We start from the raw sequence: 19806 nt of genomic DNA on the forward strand, positions 1-19806 counted from the left end.
TAAGACCCTCAATTTAGCACACACCGATACTGTCAGAATGTACATTTACATACAGTATATTCATCTTATATTTCTAGCGTTAACTATTCTCATCACAGCCCCCATTTGTGGTAATGACAGATTGGTATCTCAATGCATTCTTAGTCTAAATTACTATAAATTTCGCAGTGTGCAGACCTCCAAAATCAATATGATACCCCATATAAATCATTTTGGAGAAGCCTAAATCAATGAAGGTACGGTTGACTACCCCCCTCCCTCTCGGGACTCATTCTTCTGTCATTTCTTCATCTTCTTTTTCATATAGTGTTTCAGTTCGTCCTCCCAATGGCATATGTTCAGAGTGGACGACCCTTGATAATGTCTCAGCTGAGTCGCCACTGTCCTTTATGTCTTTTCCTACCAGTACACCAGCAGCATGAGAGAAGTTTGGACGGGATCTCTCGCCATGCTCACTCCACGTGGACTCATGTTGCACTCCTGAGAGAAAAGGCATGAGAGAAAAGGCAGTTGATAGCTTTGACTGGATGCTGTGTACAGGTTGCTGGCTTGGACTCAAGTCTCATGGTGGAAGTGGTGAAGGGCCATAGTGAACGCTATTGTCGCTATTACATCAGCCGGTTAGGGGGGGGGGGGGGGGGGGTTGACGTTAACACTGTTCTTGGTCAAATGATCCATTCCATGCATCTCTATACCATCTGTGGTCACCTTGCCATAACCTCGAGAAAGGACAGACCAGAACAACAGTTTGATTTAGGGAATTTCTGATTCCGGAAGTCCAGACAAATTATTTACTGTATGACATTATTATTACTACTTCCAATGTTCTTAATACAGATGTCTAAGACAAATGTCAAATAGAAAAACAACACACAGTTGAAACTATTCCCCCCCAAATTGGTTTATACTCCCCTATCATCTTGGCAATCTCACCGCAGAGTTACAGGGTCAGGGAGTCAGAGGGAGAAATCCCAACCCTCTAGCAGACCCAATCTGGTGAGATGTGTTATTGAAACAAGACAAAAACAAAGTAAACAAAAAAAACAGCAATACACTTCTTCATATACAGTGAGGGAAAAAAGTATTTGATCCCCTGCTGATTTTGTATGTTTGCCCACTGACAAAGAAATTATCAGTCTATAATTTTAATGGTAGGTTTATTTGAACAGTAAGAGACAGAATAACAACAAAAAAATCCAGAAAAATGCATGTCAAAAATGTTATAAGTTATAATGTTATAAGTTATAAGTTGATTGGCATTCATCAGACCAGAGCATTTTGTTTCTCATGGTCTGAGAGTCCTTTAGATGCCTTTTGGCAAACTTCAAGTGGGCGGTCATGTGCCTTTTACTGAGGAGTGGCTTCTGTCTGGCCACTCTACATTAAAAGCCTGATTGGTGGAGTGCTGCGGAGTTGGTTATCCTTCTGGAAGGTTCTCCCATCTCCCAAGAGGATCTTTGGAGCTCTGTCAGAGTGACCAATGGGTTCTTGGTCACCTCCCTGACCAAGGCCCTTCTCCCCTGATTGCTTAGTTTGGCTGGGCAGCCAGTTCTAGGAAGAGACTTGGTGGTTCCAAACTTCTTCCATTTAAGAATGATGGAGGCCACTGTGTTCTTGGGGACCTTCAATGCTGCCGACATTTTTTGGTACCCTTCCCCAGATCTGTGCCTCGACACAATCCTGTCTCTGAGCTCTACGGACAATTTCTTCGACCTCATGGCTTGGTTTTTGCTCCGACATGCACTATCAACTGTGGGACCTAATATAGACAGGTGTGCCTTTCCAAATCATGTCCAATCAATTGAACTTACCACAGATGGACTCCAATCAAGTTGTGGAAACATCTTAAGGATGATCAATGGAAACAGGATGCACCTGAGCTCAATTTCAAGTCTCATGGCAAAGGGTCGGAATACTTATGTAAATATTATAAATTATAAATGTTATAAATTTGCTAACATTTCTAAAAACCTGTTTTTGCTTAGTTATTATGGGGTATTGTGTGTGTAGATTGATGAGGAATTTTAGAATAGGGCTGTAACGTGAAAGGGTCTGAATACTTTCCGAAAGTGCACTGACACACACACACACACACACACACACACACACACACACACACACACACACACACACACACACACACACACACACACACACACACACACACACACACACACACAAACTGACATTCTCATATTTCAATACACTGTTACATGCAGACAACCTTCCCAGAAATGTCCTAGAGTGAAAGAGACTTTTCTGAACTTGTCTATAAATCTCCACCACCCTGAATCCTCTTAAGAAAGCAAGTCTAGCCCTCATTGGTCACTGAAAAACCATAGCCATTACCTCTATCTGTCTCATAAACTTTCTCACTTTTCCACATTCTTGTAAAGCAACATGTGAACATTGAGTTTTAATGGTGGTTTAAAACTGACACTCCGTTAATGTAAATGTTTGTTATTCTCCAAAATCAGTGCGCCTGGACAAAACAAAGGTGGCATTCATCAGAGAGTTGCCTTTGTCCCGGCCCATTAGAGCTGAGGCTTTATGACCCGGCCCTCCGGGGCTGTATGAACCATGACTAGAGCTGTGCTGTCTGTGTGTGGGGGGCCTTAAGCTGATTAACTCTATGGCTAAAAGAAACTACTATAACATGGGGTGGCTAGATGGCTATAGGGTTCAGGCAACTTCATTAATCACAACAGTGTGTGTGTGTGTGTGTGTGTGTGTGTGTGTGTGTGTGTGTGTGTGTGTGTGTGTGTGTGTGTGTGTGTGTGTGTGTGTGTGTGTGTGTGTGCGTGCGTGCCTTTGTGTGTGTGCACATGTGTGTGTTTGCGGTACACTTCATAATCACTAAGAGCAGCCCACCACCAGGTCTGTGCTTTAGCATTACTATGACGAAAGGTCACTGACCCACAAGTCAAGTGGTACAAAAGGCAATTTCTTAACCAGAAGCACTTCTCCCCCTCGGAACCTCATTCAGAGCCTCATATGAATAAAAATGATTACTCCACGGATCCCTGTAATATAATCTCTACCTGTGCTATGTGACTGTGCCCTATTGACTTACCGTATATCATGCTATCTTTTGTAGACATAGATGAGTGCAGCTCGGGCCAGGCCATGTGTGCCCATCGCTGTGTCAACACCCGGGGCGCCTTCAGCTGTGTGTGTAACCCTGGCTTTGAGCTGGGCGCTGACGGCAAACAGTGCTACCGTGAGTATACATAATCATTTACATTAGAGTCATTTAGCAGATGCTCTTCTTACCCAAAGCAACTTTACAATCAGTAAATTCAACTAAAGCAGGCAAAATCACAGTTGCGTAGCATCATAGTTGAGGCCAATTCTTTTTTCTGACCAAGAAAATGTTTGGTCCCTCATCGTTGGCTTATAACAAAGGTCAGGAGTAGTTAGTCCTGGTAAGGTGACGTGATAAGGAAAAACTCCCTGACCCTAATTGTAGTATGTTCTTGTGAAGCTAATGTGTGAGTGATGGCTAATGTTTTGGTTTATTGCAAACAGATACTGTTGTTGGGTTCCAGCCTTCACTTCACTGGTTGTATCGTCCTATTTGCAGGTATTGAGATGGAGATCGTGAACAGCTGTGAGAAGAACAACGGAGGATGCTCCCACCACTGTGAACACACCACCAACGGACCACTCTGCTCCTGTAACGAAGGATACCAACTGTCTGAGGACAGGAAGACCTGTGTGGGTAGGTACTCTTGGTTAGGTCATCATTGTCGAAGCCCAGAGTTTTTCCTGGTCAGTTTTTCCTGGTTATAGTCATTCTCTGTCTCTACGATAAGTATAGAAGCAACAGATCAAACATGGGTCTTGTTTTTTTTCTGAAATAAGTAGGGACTATTAGGACTTCAAATGCTCTTTTTCAATTTCCGTTGCAAAATGTCTTTAAATATTTTTCGTTGCTTGCCCAAATGAACAATCATCTTTTGTTGTATCTCCCCAGACAGTGATGAGTGTGAGAGTGGGGAGGCGTGCTGCAGTCAGTTCTGTAAGAACAACCCAGGGGGCTATGAGTGCAGCTGCAAGGCTGGCTATAGGCTCCACGCAGACGGCTGTGGCTGCAATGGTAAGAGGACAAAACTTTGACCATTATCCACTCATTATCTAGGTCCAAATTGACTCTGGATTGAGTTTACAGTATTTTATCAGACAGAGGTGGTCAAGATTGATGATCGATCACAGAGAAGATGATTATGCATTGACAGTGTCTAATAACTCATTATTCTAGTTTTGATAATGTAAATAGAATACACTTGTATAGTACCTTTTTAATTTTCAAAGTACTTCCTATTGTTCTGTGGTCTTGTCAGACATTGATGAGTGCCTGGCAGAGAGTTCTGTCTGTGAACACTACTGTGTGAACACCCTGGGGACATACGAGTGTTTCTGCAGACTGGGCTTCCGTCTGGACCACGACCAGAGAGCCTGCATCCGTGAGTACTATTTGATCATAATATTATGCTATACTAAACTATATACTTTAGTATTCTGTAATTTCACAGTGAATTTGTATACATTGTTTTTAAACGTGTAAACGTAACTCTGAGAGACATTTGTGAGGTTTTCTAACAGCAGACTATAGTAATGATGCAATCACTTTCAGATGAACGTAATGTAAATTATAGTATAGTGTATTACAGTATAGTTAGATGTAATGTAAATGATAGTATAGTATAATACAGTATAGTATAGTTAGATGTAATGTAAATGATAGTATAGTATAATGCAGTATAGTATAGTTAGATGTAATGTAAATGATAGTATATTATAGTTAGATGTAATGTAAATGATAGTATAGTATAATATAGTATAGTTAGATGTAATGTAAATGATAGTATAGTATAATGCAGTATAGTATAGTTAGATGTAGTGTACATGATAGTATAGTATACTACAGTATAGTTAGATGTAATGTAAATGATACTATAGTATAATACCGTATAGTATAGTTAGATGTAATGTAAATTATAGTAAATTAAGTATAATACAGTATAGTATAGTTAGATGTAATGTAAATGATAGTATAGTATAATACAGTATAGTATAGTTAGATATAATGTAAATTATAGTAAATTAAGTATAATACAGTGTAGTATAGTTAGATGTAATGTAAATGATAGTATAATATAATACAGTATAGTATAGTTAGATGTAATGTAAATGATAGTATAATATAATACAGTATAGTATAGTTAGATGTAATGTAAATGATAGTATAATATAATACAGTGTAGTATAGTTAGATGTAATGTAAATGTGATGAATGTGTTCTGAGTGTCTCCTTCCTCTCCACCTGTCTACCTGTCCCAATGCAGCGCTGTACGATAGTGACCTGGATGACGATGAAGAGGAGGATGATGCAGAGGAGGATCTGGAAGTGCACAGGTTGCCAGATCTGCTGTTCCGACGGCCCCCTCAGCTCCTGCAGTACACTGCAGCCCTGCACTCACCCTATGGTGAAGACCAGGAGGAAGAGGCACAGAGAGGGGAACTCACCCTGGTCAGCCACATAGGTAGACAATCAGTGCTTACACACATGTCTGGTTGATGTTCAATGTGACATGTGGCAGAAACTGTAAATCATGCCACGTTTTTACAGGACTATGTGCATGTGTGTGTCTCAGTGTGTCTAGATGATTCCTTTGGGGATGACTGCAGTGTGAGCTGTGCTGACTGTGAGAACGGAGCAGTGTGTGGTGTGGACAGAGAACACTGTGAATGTACACCTGGATGGACTGGCGTCATCTGCAACGAGAGTAAGTCGCTCTCCTCTTCTCTCCCCAGCGTCTCTTATTATCACTGTAAACATTGGAAGTCATCTATCACTTGATAGAGTTGCAGTGTTATTCAGTGTCTATTATTGAGCAGGCAGTTTTTTGATTGGTTAGTCCTCGGGGTTAGGTATTTGAACCCAGATCTGGCCTGGAGATGGGCCAAGTCCACAACAGACAGAATACATCTCCCAGGCCAGGGTTGTTAGAAAGAGGCCAGAAGCCATTGTTTCACAACCAAGCATGATTATTGAGTGTCTTTGGGCTGGACCTGAACCAGGGATATAATTCTGAGTGGAGTAGCCACGTGGGGATAAATCCATTACCATCAGTCATTTTTATACATTTAAACATCCTCCTTTGGGCTAGTGTTCAAATTCACACCAAGAAGAGTTACGTTATGATGAATCCATTTTACCTGACCAGTGGGGAAGATTGAAAACGTAGCAGAGAATGGCCATTTTAGTCATCTTATTAGGTTTTCATTGTTAGCTTGGAAAGAAGACAACTACAATGTTTCACTCGTTAATGTTACTATACACTGAGCATACAAAATATTAAGAACACCTTCCTACTATTGAGTTGCAGCCCCCCACCCCTTTTGCCCTCAGAACAGCCTCCATTCGTCAGGGGATGGACTCTCCAAGGTGTCAAAACCGTTCCATAGGGATGCTGGCTCATGTTGACTCCAATGATTCACACAGTTTTGTCAAGTTGACTGGATGTCCTTTGGGTGGTGGACCATTCTTGATACACACAGGAAACGGTTGAGTGTGAAAAATCCAGCAGCATTGCAGTTCTTGACACAAACCAGTACACCTGGCAACTACTACCATACCCCATTCAAAGGCACTTAAATATTTTGTCTTGCCCATTCAAGCTCTAAATGGCACACATACACAATCCATGTCTCAATTGTCTCAAGGCTTAAAAATATTTCTTTAACCTGTCTCCTTCCCTTCATCTACACTGATTTTAAGTGGATTTAATTTAACAAGTGACATAAATAAGGGATCATAGTTTTCACCTGTATTTACCTGGTCAGTCTGCGGGAGGCAGCTAAAGGTTAAGAGTGTTGGGCAAGTAACCAAAAGGTTGCTGGTTCGAATTCCCGACCTGGCAAGGTGGAAAAATCTGCAGTTCTGTCCTTGAGCAAGGCAGTTAACCCCCAACAACAACTGCTCCATGGGCGCCGATTATGGAAGCCGCTCGCACCTCTCTGATTCAGAGGGGTTGGGTTAAATCTGGAAGGCACATTTTGGTTTAATGCATTCAGTTGTGCAACCGACTAGACAAGACAACGACCCTAAACACACAGCCAAGACAACGCAGGAGTGGCTTCGGGACAAGTCTCTGAATATCCTTGAGTGGCCCAGTCAGAGCCCGGACTTGAACCCGATCGAACATCTCTGGAGAGACCTGAAAATAGCTGTTCAGCAACGCTCCCCATCCAACCTGACAGAGCTTGAGAGGATCTGCAGAGAAGAATGGGAGAAACTCCCCATATACAGGAGTGCCAAGCTTGTAGCGTCATACCCAAGAAGACTTGAGGCTGTAATCGCTGCCAAAGGTGCTTCAACAAAGTACTGAGTAAAGGGTCTGAATACTTATGTAAATGTGATATTTCTGTTTTTATTTCTAAATTAATTAACAAACATTTCAAAAAATCTGTTTTTGCTTTGTCATTATGGGGTATTGTGTGTGGATTGAGAAGGAAAAAAATACAATTTAATAAATTTTAGAATAAGGCTGTAACCTAAGAAAATGTGGAAAAAGTCAAGGGGTCTGTATATAGACATGCTATTGCATTTTGTATGACAACATTTGTTAGATATGGGAAGGCAGTGCTGTGTATGCCTGGATACAGTGTAACCAGAGAGCAATAGAATTAAAGTAAAGATCTTTATACCAAAACTATTGTGTTTTCTCAGATTGTGTTATGTACTGATTTTTCTCTGGCCTAGCTTGCCATATTGACCACGTGGCTAAAAACATTACTAATTGCTAACTAACACATTTTCCCTCAGAGATTCATAAAATAGTTGTGCACAAGAAGTGTGACATGGAATGTTGACTGGCTTTGACTGAACCCATTTAAAAGGTCCAGCTGGGTTGTGTGTGGTAATTGCTACACAAGCCGTGTTGGATTAATGTGGGAAACGCATAAAGATAAGAAAGACCCTCATGTGGAGAAGATAATAGAAAAGCAAAGAGTTAGAATGTCTCTCAATCTCTCTCGCTCTCTCAATATCAATCTCTCTCTCTCTCTCAAATCTGTCTCTTGCTCTCTCTCCCCCCCACCCACTCTCTCTCTCTCTCTCTCCCTCCCAGCTTGTCCAGTGGGGACCTATGGACAGGCCTGTAACAGCCTGTGTCGTTGCCAGAATGGGGGCTCCTGTGAACCAGTAACCGGGAGGTGTGTTTGCCCACCGGGGGTGCAGGGCCAGCTCTGTGAGGACGGTAGGGACTGATACACACACACACACACACACACACACACACACACACACACACACACACACACACACTCCCCAGCACTCAGCCGACTGCTCCCCCATAGGGGTCCAAACACAGCACATTTTCTTCCTTGTTACTGGCACTTCAGTAGCCCACCACTGCTCTCCCCTCCTCCCCACTGCATGGTTTAATGTCACTCCATGTCACAGCTCCACCACGTCCAAGTCCAGACACAGACCGGTCATCTAGCCTTAAGTGGCTAATCCTATTTAGCTGACCCTAGTCATTTCATCACCCATAAGGTTAGGCACTGGCTCTGCCCTGTAGACATAGCCTGGTGCCAGATCCGTTTGTGCTGTCTCGTCAATGTGACAATGACCTTAGGAGTTTGCAAGACAGCACAAACAGATTGGGGACCAGGCTACATGCTGGAAGGGCAAAATCTGGTCTAACCACATGTGCAACTCTTCTGTGTCTTGTTGACATGTTGACAGGTTGCCCACAAGGATACTTTGGGAAACACTGTAGGCGGAGGTGTAACTGCCCCAACAACGGGCGCTGCCACCGTCTCTATGGAGCCTGCCTGTGTGCCCCGGGGCTGTACGGACGCTTCTGCCACCTGCGTGAGTACCCATATCATCTACACTACAGTACCCAGCAGCCACCATGACTGACATCTTAATGTAGTACAGCAGTGTTCTTCAGCCCTCATTTTGAAGTTTTTGTTATAGCTTGATTCAACTAATAAACTGAACATCAACCACCTGTTCAGTTGAATCAGGTGTCTTAGTACTGGTCTGGAACAAAAGCCTGCACTGCCTAAGTGTGTCTCTTGGACCAGATTTTAGGAACACTGCAGTAATGACAGATTAAGAAAATGATGTCATTTCCCTTTCCGTAGCTTGGTCCCTGATCCTAGTTGTAGTGACAGTACCTTCCCTTCTCCAGCTTGTCCCAGGTGGACCCACGGTGTTGGCTGCTCTGAGGAGTGTGACTGTGATCTGGAACATTCCCTGGGCTGCCATCCCAAGAACGGGACCTGTCTGTGCAAACATGGCCACCACGGCTCTCAGTGTCAGCAAGGTAAGCTGTTCTGGCTCAGACAATACAGTACACGGTTATTGAAAAATAAAACTTAGATGGTTTTCTGGATGATAGTGAAGCTCATCTCCTGTGTGTGTGTTTGTGTGCGTGTGTGCGTGTGTGTTTCTCTCCTGTGTGTGTGTATGTTTCTCTCCAGAGTGTGATCCAGGGTTCTATGGTAGTGGCTGTTGGCAGCAGTGTGACTGTACAGTTGGGGAGACCTGTGACCCTAGGAGTGGAGAGTGCACCCGGAGGTGTCCTGCAGGGTTTCATGGGAACCTGTGTCAGCTGGGTGAGCCGACTCCCCAACCACAATGCATGTACCTAGGGACAGGAGTGTTTCCTGGTCCGTTCAGGAACAACTCCTAACCTTACATTCTGACAGAGCTCTTTTGTACTGTTCCCTCATGAATGTGTAAATATTAATGGGTGTGTGAGTGTGTGTGAGCGCCTGCGTGCTTGTGCGTACATGTGTGTGTGTATTAGTTTGCTCAATAGGTTTCAATTGTGTTCCTCTTCTGGCAGCTTGCTCTACAGACCAGTGGACCGTTTCAGTGGCTTTCTTCTCCCCTTTGCTCCGGAGATAATAAAAAAGTTTCAGGAGCTCTGTTTAAATCATAACTCTGTCTCCCTACAGACTGGCCAAGATAACATGAAGGGGTTATTTTAGACCTAATGCATCGTCCAGACCTCCAGGAGGGTCCCTTTATTAAAGCAAACAAATCATCCATCTCTTTAGGGTTTTGTTTAGCTTTGAATTGACGTGAGGTTGTGAGAGGGGGCCATGCAACATCAGTCCACTTTGAGCTCACCTTGCTACTGCACACGATCCCAGTGAGGGAGATATACAGGAAATGAAAAAAGGTTTGTGTAACCCTTTCTCTCTGTCTCTCTCTCCCTCCATCATTCCGTCCTCTGTGTATCTGTATGTAGCCTGCAGTGCAGGTCAGTTCGGGGAGAACTGCCTCCGAACGTGTGTGTGTGGAGGAGCACCCTGTGACCCCATGACAGGAGAGTGCATCTGCCCTGTTGGGAAGACAGGAAAGGCCTGTCAACAAGGTAGTTAGAATGCTTCATAACTCATTATTTCATACCTGTATTACTGTTAAAATGTATTATTACTCATTATTATACTGTATTTATATTTCACTTAAATCTCATACCTTTTCTTCCATATTGTCCCTCACTGTTTTTCAAATCTGGGGTGAGGATCTAAATTCAAACAGTACAGTAGTATTGGAAGACATCGGTCCACCAATCAGACCTTCTCTTCATCTGCTTTTAAACCTTTGACCTGAAGTCAGTTAAACCATTTGGTCTTGATGGTCATACAACTCAATTAGGGCTTATCCTGACCAAATGACCTGACCACCAAAACTGGTCTATAACTGGTCAATAGCTATAGCCCTGAGTTTTCCCTCCCCCCGTAGACTGCCCAGAGGGATTATGGGGGTTGAAGTGCCAGTTCCTATGTAGCGCGTGTGATAACAGAGCTTCCTGCAACAAGCAGACAGGAGTCTGTAACTGCAGCCCTGGGTACACAGGACAACTCTGCCAGACTGGTGAGTGAAACAAATAAACGGCAATAGCCTTTAGTCTTGCTAAAGTGAGGGAGAAAGGAAAGAGACTGCGAGGGAGAAAAACCTTATGATATACTGTGTTATATTTCGCCCTGACTATACCTCTGCTCAACAGTGTGTCCAACAGGGTCCTATGGGCCAGGCTGTGTGAGTACCTGTGTCTGTCACCCTGATGCCAGCTGTGACCATGTCACCGGACACTGCATCTGTCCCCCGGGCCGAACAGGACACGTCTGCACTAAGCGTAAGCACCACTATCACACACACACACACACACACACACACACACACACACACACACACACACACACACACACACACACAAAGTAGTTTTCTTTACCAACCTGTGTGTTTGTGTCTCCACAGCCTGTGAGGAGGGGTCCTGGGGCTCTGGGTGCTCTAACAGGTGCCAGTGTGCAGACCGAGCCCTGAGTTGTGATGCTGTGACTGGACGCTGTGTGTGTGAGGCTGGCTTCACTGGAGACAACTGTGAACTGAGTAAGACATTTCTTTGGAAATACTGCCATCTTTAGGTAATACACTGTAACACATCTTTGGACCAGATCAAATAAAATGTTATTGGTCACATACGCATATTTAGAAGATGTTATTGCAGGTGTAGCGAAATGCTTGTGTTTCAAGCAAGTGTTCTACAGATGTAGGATCTTCATTTGATCACACTTTTGTTGCTGAGAATTTTCCTGCACCACAGGAAATGCAGATGAGCTTCGTGATTTACATAAATTCACTGAAAACCCACACTAACACACGGTTATATTAATAGTATTGCACTTTTCTTGTAGCTTACGTTTGGCCAGCTAATAGCCTAACCACCGATCAAGCAACATTAGGGACTAAATGTTAATATCCTGTTGCTGCAGGATTATTTGCTGTGACAAAAAACATGTCCTCACAACAGCAAATGTGTATATATTTTGGCTAGTGATATCTCTGTCTGATGTTGTCCATGTGTCTCTCCCCTGTTCCCCCAGAGTGTGTGGAGGGCAGCTATGGTTTGGGCTGTGCCCTGGACTGTCAGTGTCAGCACGGGGCTCTGTGTGACCATGTGAGTGGAGCCTGCACCTGCTCCTCTGGATGGACCGGAAGCTTCTGTGAGAAAAGTAAGACTTGTGAAAAAGAAATTGCATATTCAGTACTTTTCAGTTTCTTTGAGATTCATTGAGACAAGCGTAGGTTTGTACACCTGAATTATTTGAGCTAAGTACCAGAAACGATCCATTGTCACCAAATAGTTAGGTAACCTAGCGTGCTGGGCCAGTAACCAAAAGCTCGGTCACTAACCACATTTTTTCTCTCTAAAATAAAATGACCTTACAATATATTTCAAACAAAATCATGTCTGTCTTTTCACTAGCTCATGTCATGGTAAAATGAACAAAAATAATAGCTCTCTCTTTCACGATGCGTTTTTAATTAAAGTTGCTTCAGGAGAATTTCTGAAAATGGAAATATCTCGTTTTGGAATCAAACCCTTCATTTATAGGGTCACAGGTAGACTAGCGGTTAAGAGTGTTGGGCCAGTAACCAAAAGGCTGCTACTTCAAATCCCCAAGCCGACTAGGTGGAAAAATCTGTCAGTGTGCCCTAGAGCATGGCACTTAACCCTAATCGTGCCTGTACGTCACTCTGGATAAGCGTGTCTGTTAAATTAACTTATACCAGGCTGTAAAATAAAGCGCAACCCCTCTCTTATGGTCTCTTCTGTTGGTCTAGTAATGAAAGTTCTAGTAGAGAAACATCTCAGAATTCACAAACCACCACCCAGTTCGGTGACTAGTGTAACAGTCTACAGCTAGATATATAACAGACCTCTACACGGAGGAGAGATTGATAATGAATCTGGTGTCATCTGTCTGAAGCGCTTCGTTTAAATACGAGTAAGTAATAAACTTCTGTTGTGGGACTATTGTCAGTGGTGTAAAAAGTACCCAGTTGTCATACTTAAGTAAAAGTAAAGATACCTTAATAGAAAAGGACTCAAGTAAAAGTGAAAGTCGCCCAGTAAAATACTACTTGAGTAAAAGTCTAAAAGTATTTGGTTTTAAATATACTTAAGTATCAAAAGTAAAAGTGAAAATCATTTCAAATTGCTTATATTAAGCAAACCAGACATTTGTTTTTGTTACTTACGGATAGCCAGGGGCACACTCCAACACGCAGACATAATTTACAAAACAAAGCATTTGTGTTTAGTGAGTCTGCCAGATCAGAGGCGGTAGGGATGACCAAGGATGTTCTTTTGATAAGTGCATGAATTGGACCATTTTCCTGTCCTGCTAAGCATTCAAAATGTAACGAGTACTTTTGGGTGTCAGGGAAAATGTATGGAGTAAAAAGTACACTCTTTTCATTAGGAATGTAGTAAAGTAAAAGATGTCAAAAATATAAATAGTAAAGTACAGATACCCCCCAAAAAATATTTGTAAGTATTTTTACTTAAGTACTTTCCACCACTGACTATTGTATTGGTCCCTCCTAGATCGGTGTACTTTTTGGCTATTTTAGCTGTTATAACTAATTTAATGATTAAGGTTTGACAGTTTGTTTTTAGATCATCAAACTATCTTGTGCAACTGACTAGGTACCGTGGTTTAATTTTAAACTACCAAGGCAACTTTTCCAGTGAAAAGTCCTGTTTTAGACTCTGGAGGGCGCTGGTGGATGTCTGATGGTCCCTGTGCAGATTCTCACACACCATAGTCCAATTACAGTAAAACAAGACCAACTCTATGTGCATATTCCAGAGGAGCTGGTCTCAAACATGACTAACTAATTGATTTGATTTTGATTAGGCTTTGACTGAAACGGTGTAATGTACATGTGTGGTGTAAGGTTTAAGTTACCAGTGGTGTAAAATATAGCCTGCTTCATGCGTGAATCAGTCATGTCACATTATATCATAAGATACATTAACACACACCCTTCTGACCTGCAAGATTTTTAATTCCTAGCCATAACAAGCCAATGGTTTCTAACATCATAGACATCAGCCTCAATTGAAATGACCATGGAAACTCAAATATATATATACTCACCCACTCACCCACTCACTCACTCACTCACTCACTCACTCACTCACTCACTCACTCACTCACTCACTCACTCACTGTTCTGTTTCTAATGTCTTCCCCCACCCTTAAATAAGGTGTCCAGTTTCCCCATATTGTACAGGGGCCTCTTCCTTTAGGAGCAGTCAAGAAGTGATTTCTACAAGGCAGCGAGGGCCAGAGTTTCCCCTTCCATGTCTCTGTGTCTGTCTGGCTGTGTGGTCTCCTGCCTTGGTTTATAGGCTGACAGGACACAGGGCTTTAACACATAGGCAGGGATCTGGAAATAATCCTCATTACTTCCTTAAAGGGGCAATCAGGGATTGGTATAGGTACATCCATTTTTATACTTTCAATGAATGACATATAGCCCTTAATTATTGAAGAATATAACTTTTAAATGCATCATGAGCTTAGTTCAACTGTCAATATAAGTTTGTTTTATTCCATTGTTTGTAAAACCACATATCAAAGCATGGTTAAAACTATAATTTTGATCTATGATGGCCATTCCTTACATCCATGAATTTGCGAGTGGTTACATTTATCCAGCCCCATCCTTCAGTTGTTTACCATCCTCCAGTTGTTTACTGGTGGGGCCAGTTTGTTGTTTTTCAAATCCCAGATTTCCCCTTTAAAGAGCTAATTTAATCAGTGATGTAGCTAGCAGCACACTAGTTGGTGGGAGTGTGAGGACTCCCAGTACTGACAATAAACAGAGGCACAACAGGCACAGCACACAACTTAAACCTTGCATACACAGTGGAAATTGCAGCACAGCCCAGGCTAATATCAGATGACACTTCACTCTGGGATTTAGTGGAAAACAAGCGCCCTCTTCTGGTGGAATGAAGGATTTGCATTGGTGTTTGGTAACCTCAAACCAGGATCCTAATATCTATCTACATATTTTAAATGTGTATGTAAAGGAGAATTCAGAATTTAAAAAAATCCCCCTTCAAATTACAAACAGTTAATTAACCCATTTAGATAATTTGACGATTTGGTTGGTCTCCAATGTAAACTAAGTGCGTTTTGTAATTTAAGCAATAAGGCACGAGGGGGTGTGGTATATGGCCAATATACCACGGCTATGTGTTTTGCACGGATACAGCCCATAGCCGTGGTATATTGGCCATATACCACAAACCCCCAAGGTGCCATATTGTTATTATAAACTGCTTACCAATGTAATTAGAGCCGTAAAAATACATGTTTTGTCATACCTGTGATATACGGTCTGATATACCACAACTGTCAGCCAATCAGCATTCAGAGCTCGAACCACCCAGTTTATAAAACCTATAACTGTGTTGCCTGAAGATTACAGAGGTTACCAAATTACTAGAGTTCTGCTGGTCAGATAAAATGGGCTGTGGTGGATGGCATGGTGAAATTTACCTCCACATCAACTCACACCCTGGCATCAAACATGACATCAGTCTGGCATCTCTGCCAGCAGCTCAAGGTATAGAGCCATCTGACCAGATGTTGACCAAATACAACCAGTACTGTACCACCATCACAGAATGAAACAGTACACTGTATCTATATGGCCACTACCACCACAGACACACAGCACCACAGACACACAGCATCACAGACACACAGCATCACAGACACACAGCATCACAGACACACAGCACAACAGAGACAGCACCACAGAGACAGCACCACAGAGACAGCACCAGGGTTGTGGTGCTGCCGGAGCTCGGGGGAGCTGTGCTCCCTCACTTTTTTCATTTTGAGAATACACAGAGCTGGTCAAATTTAGTATGGGAAATTAATTCTGATGAATTCAAAATAAATTATATTTAATTACCACAAAAAATCCATGGAAAACAATAGAATGACAAACCAAATAAATATGTATAGCAGCATAGAGGTAACAAACTTGCTGAGTGAGCTGCTGAACTGCAGCGACAAGTGGCAAAAGTAGGGTGAGTATTGGGTGGTGAGCTCTTTCCTGGTCCAACACGCTCTGTGCTCGCTCACTCACTTTGAGGGCCGAATCCGACGTAAGGGATGGATCGACATTTACAGAATGGGTACATGGAGGAAAATGGGGGAAGGTCATGCTTTTTCAATTTCAGTCAAGGGGAGGGTTTAATAATTGTAAAATCTAGTCCATAGGAGGGTCATGTAATTTGTAATTGATCAATTTTCTATATTTCTCAGTGTTTTAGAATTAGTTTCTTATTAGGCTATAGATTGCCCCTCATCTCTGATTCTCTGCTGGGTGCACAATATCAAGCCTATAGGTTATTTAGTGTGGTCTCAATCAAATGATCCATAGCCTATAGTCTACGAAGTTCATGCTCAGAGAAGCACCGAGCAAAGTCATATTTAAAAGAAAATGTACTTCCTTCCTGAGTCTTTTGCGCTGCTGGGATGGTGTAAATAAAACTAGGCTGCATTACACACTGCAGTGGATATTCTAACCTTGAGCCCCCATCTGCTCTGCTCTTGCTGATCCAATCTTTTTGTTGTGCTGCCTAACCAATGGTGTGCTGTGTGGGCCTACAGTGGCAGTTCAGGAAGAGAATCAAAGAATTCTTCCAAAATGTTTTTTTGATTATTCCAGAAAATACTAATTGAAAATTGACCGTTTATGGTGCTGAAAGTATGCAAATTCGAGTAGGCATAATTAATTTCAACCGTTATTTTAATTAGACTTTACTAACAACAAGAGGGCTTTGTGTTGGAGCCTATTTCTTCATATTTAAGAAATAAGAGGTAGGCCTACCTGTTTGACAGAAGAAATGAGGCTATAGGCTGCTATATCCATACATTTCTCTGCCAATTCCTCCACCCACCATGCACTTTTTAAATAGCCTACCTCTGTTTCAGTGAAGGGCTGTTAAATTAAAGCCGAGACTCGAACTGAGGGGGTATGAGAGGGTATGCCATAGGCCTTCCTTTTATTCTAGAAAATGGCAAAAAGCACAGGCCTACCCCTTGTTAGCTTACGATTTTGAAGAAAATTAAACAGATCTGATTATATATAGTGATCTATAACAATGCTTGGGTCCGGAATGGTTCATGCTAGAAACAAGCTGTAAAATACTCTGAAAGACGTGACTCCGATGCATATGGGAATAGTATTATTTAGTTTCTTTGAGATTCTGAGGCTGAGCTACAACCTTCTGTAGCCAAGAAGACAAAGAATGGACTTTGCTTGGGAAGTAATCTAATTCTGTCATTATCAATTGATTAAGCTATTCACTTTATGTGCAATAGAAGATGTTTAAACCCAGCCAGATTTTAGGGAAACATTTGTGACCTTCTCTCGTTGGGTTAAGCCACGAAAGAAGAGTAGCCAGCAGTTAAAGCTTACATTTATCTGCGTTGGTAGGCCTACTCTGTCTGGGGTTGAAAGGTAGGCCTACTCTGTCTGGGGTTGGAAGGTAGGCCTACTCTGTCTGGGTTGAAAGGTAGGCCTACTCTGTCTGGGTTGAAAGGTAGGCCTACTCTGTCTGGGGTTGGAAGGTAGGCCTACTCTGTCTGGGTTGAAAGGTAGGCCTACTCTGTCTGGGTTGAAAGGTAGGCCTACTCTGTCTGGGGTTGGAAGGTAGGCCTACTCTGTCTGGGTTGAAAGGTAGGCCTACTCTGTCTGGGTTGAAAGGTAGGCCTACTCTGTCTGGGGTTGGAAGGTAGGCCTACTCTGTCTGGGGTTGAAAGGTAGGTCTACTCTGTCTGGGGTTGGAAGGTAGGCCTACTCTGTCTGGGGTTGGAAGGTAGGTCTACTCTGTCTGGGGTTGGAAGGTAGGCCTACTCTGTCTGGGGTTGGAAGGTAGGCCTACTCTGTCTGGGGTTGAAAGGTAGGTCTACTCTGTCTGGGGTTGGAAGGTAGGCCTACTCTGTCTGGGGTTGGAAGGTAGGCCTGCTCTGTCTGGGGTTGGAAGGTAGGCCTACTCTGTCTGGGGTTGGAAGGTAGGCCTACTCTGTCTGGGGTTGGAAGGTAGGCCTACTCTGTCTGGGGTTGGAAGGTAGGCCTGCTCTGTCTGGGGTTGGAAGGTAGGCCTGCTCTGTCTGGGGTTGGAAGGTAGGCCTACTCTGTCTGGGGTTGGAAGGTAGGCCTGCTCTGTCTGGGGTTGGAAGGTAGGCCTACTCTGTCTGGGGTTGGAAGGTAGGCCTACTCTGTCTGGGGTTGGAAGGTAGGCCTACTCTGTCTGGGGTTGGAAGGTAGGCCTACTCTGTCTGGGGTTGGAAGGTAGGCCTACTCTGTCTGGGGTTGGAAGGTAGGCCTAACTTTTGAAAGTATCATGCTCAGATTTCTAATGATGTCTCAGATGTAATTATTTGCCAACAGGGACAGTTTCATTGCAAACAAAACACACTGATTTGGCATTGGAGAAATATGATGAGATGAACACATAGGCCTTTCTCACTGTCCATTCTTAGCCTGGAACTTCTGTAATTTGTGTGCTATAAAAAAATTATATAAAAAATTCTGCTAATATGTAAAATTATGTCAAATTGCGTGAAATGTTTATAAAGGGCTATTTTTCACAGACCTGCAAATACGATGATAGATTCACGCTATGTTTTTACTATTCTATTGTCCTATTCTTGTCCACAGTGGTCTGTGAACCCAAACCTTCTGGCCCTCTGCGCTATAAACATTCCTGTGTTGCCATGTAATGCTTACAGGACGAAGAACAGTTTCTAAAACTGCATATCTAAGGCTCTGGTCTGTCCAAGAAGTGAGGGTAAATGGTAGGCATGTTCTCTACTATCCACTTTGTTTTAATTATTATTTGGGGTTTAGGGGAGGGTCACTTGTTTTTTTTCAAGTGTTCAGGGAGGGTTTAGGTCAAATATATTTTGCTTAAGGGAGGTCCATCCATTTTCATTTTAGAGAGGTCCTATTTTATCCATGTAACCCTTATTATACATAAAGTTCACTCCCTAACAAGAACAGCCAAAAACAGAAAACTATGAGATGATGCTAAAACGGCTGTTCTCAAAGCAGTTTGCTATGGACTCGGGGCTCATGTACAACACATTTAATGAACTCGCCCTGTCCGAGTGTAGCCTGTCTTGCCAGATCACACTGGCCTAATGGTGAATTAGTCATTTTCTTAATAACAGAAACAAATATAATAGCATAGTAGTAGGACTATAGTACGTTTGCACCAAAAGCACCTCCTCAGTCATTTCTTATGGGCTTTTAGGATACTCGTTGTAGCTGAATAGTCTCAGTTTTTGTTCTAATGCAGCCGAAACTCAACAGCACGCAACGCTAGGAAGGATAAAGCCTATGCTTTGGTTGAAACAAAATACAAGAAAGGCTAATAGTTTGTAACACCGTCGGCTCTAATTCACTTAGAAACAGTCATTCAAGAAGATCTAAATGCATATTCCCATGAAACTGATTGAGATCAGACGATTGGTAACGAGCTGCAAAAAAACACTCAAACTGGACTCTATCATAGACACTCTTACTGACAGTTGTGGCTGCTTCGCGTGATGTGTTGTTGTCTCTACCTTTTTGCCCTTTGTGCTGTGCCTAACAATGTTTGTACCATGTTTGTGCTGCTACTGTACCATGTTGTGTTGCTGCCATGTTGTGTTGTTACCGTGTTGTTGTCATGTTGTGTTGCTACCATGCTGTGTTGTCATGTGTTGCTGCCATGTTGTGTTGTTTTCTTAAGACTCTCTTTATGCGGTGTTGTGGTGTTTGCCTAGTTAAATAAAGGTTAAATAAAAAAAGGTTGGACATTTCACAGATAAAACAGGAATAATTATAATTCACGATCGACAGTGATGGCCTATTTCGAAAATAGGTAAGATAAGATTTTTTTTTTTATT

At 42.6% G+C, this 19806-nt stretch overlaps 1 protein-coding gene across 2 annotated transcripts in view; it reads left to right on the top strand.

Annotated features, from left to right (window-relative positions):
- LOC115163228 (multiple epidermal growth factor-like domains protein 6) overlaps positions 1-19806 on the top strand; it is an 84264-nt gene that overhangs the window by 46919 nt on the left and 17539 nt on the right. For both annotated transcript variants that reach the window (XM_029714930.1, XM_029714931.1), the window contains 15 exons: positions 3098-3220; positions 3584-3721; positions 3977-4099; positions 4344-4466; positions 5349-5546; positions 5658-5789; positions 8136-8264; positions 8756-8884; positions 9210-9344; positions 9502-9636; positions 10278-10403; positions 10775-10906; positions 11040-11168; positions 11291-11422; positions 11917-12045. In XM_029714930.1, coding sequence (XP_029570790.1) covers positions 3098-3220; positions 3584-3721; positions 3977-4099; positions 4344-4466; positions 5349-5546; positions 5658-5789; positions 8136-8264; positions 8756-8884; positions 9210-9344; positions 9502-9636; positions 10278-10403; positions 10775-10906; positions 11040-11168; positions 11291-11422; positions 11917-12045 — 2013 coding nt within the window. The remainder of the gene's footprint in view (positions 1-3097; positions 3221-3583; positions 3722-3976; positions 4100-4343; positions 4467-5348; positions 5547-5657; positions 5790-8135; positions 8265-8755; positions 8885-9209; positions 9345-9501; positions 9637-10277; positions 10404-10774; positions 10907-11039; positions 11169-11290; positions 11423-11916; positions 12046-19806) is intronic.

Source organism: Salmo trutta, chromosome 26 (assembly GCF_901001165.1).
Source record: "Salmo trutta chromosome 26, fSalTru1.1, whole genome shotgun sequence".
In the NCBI taxonomy this organism is placed as follows: Eukaryota; Metazoa; Chordata; class Actinopteri; order Salmoniformes; family Salmonidae; genus Salmo; species Salmo trutta.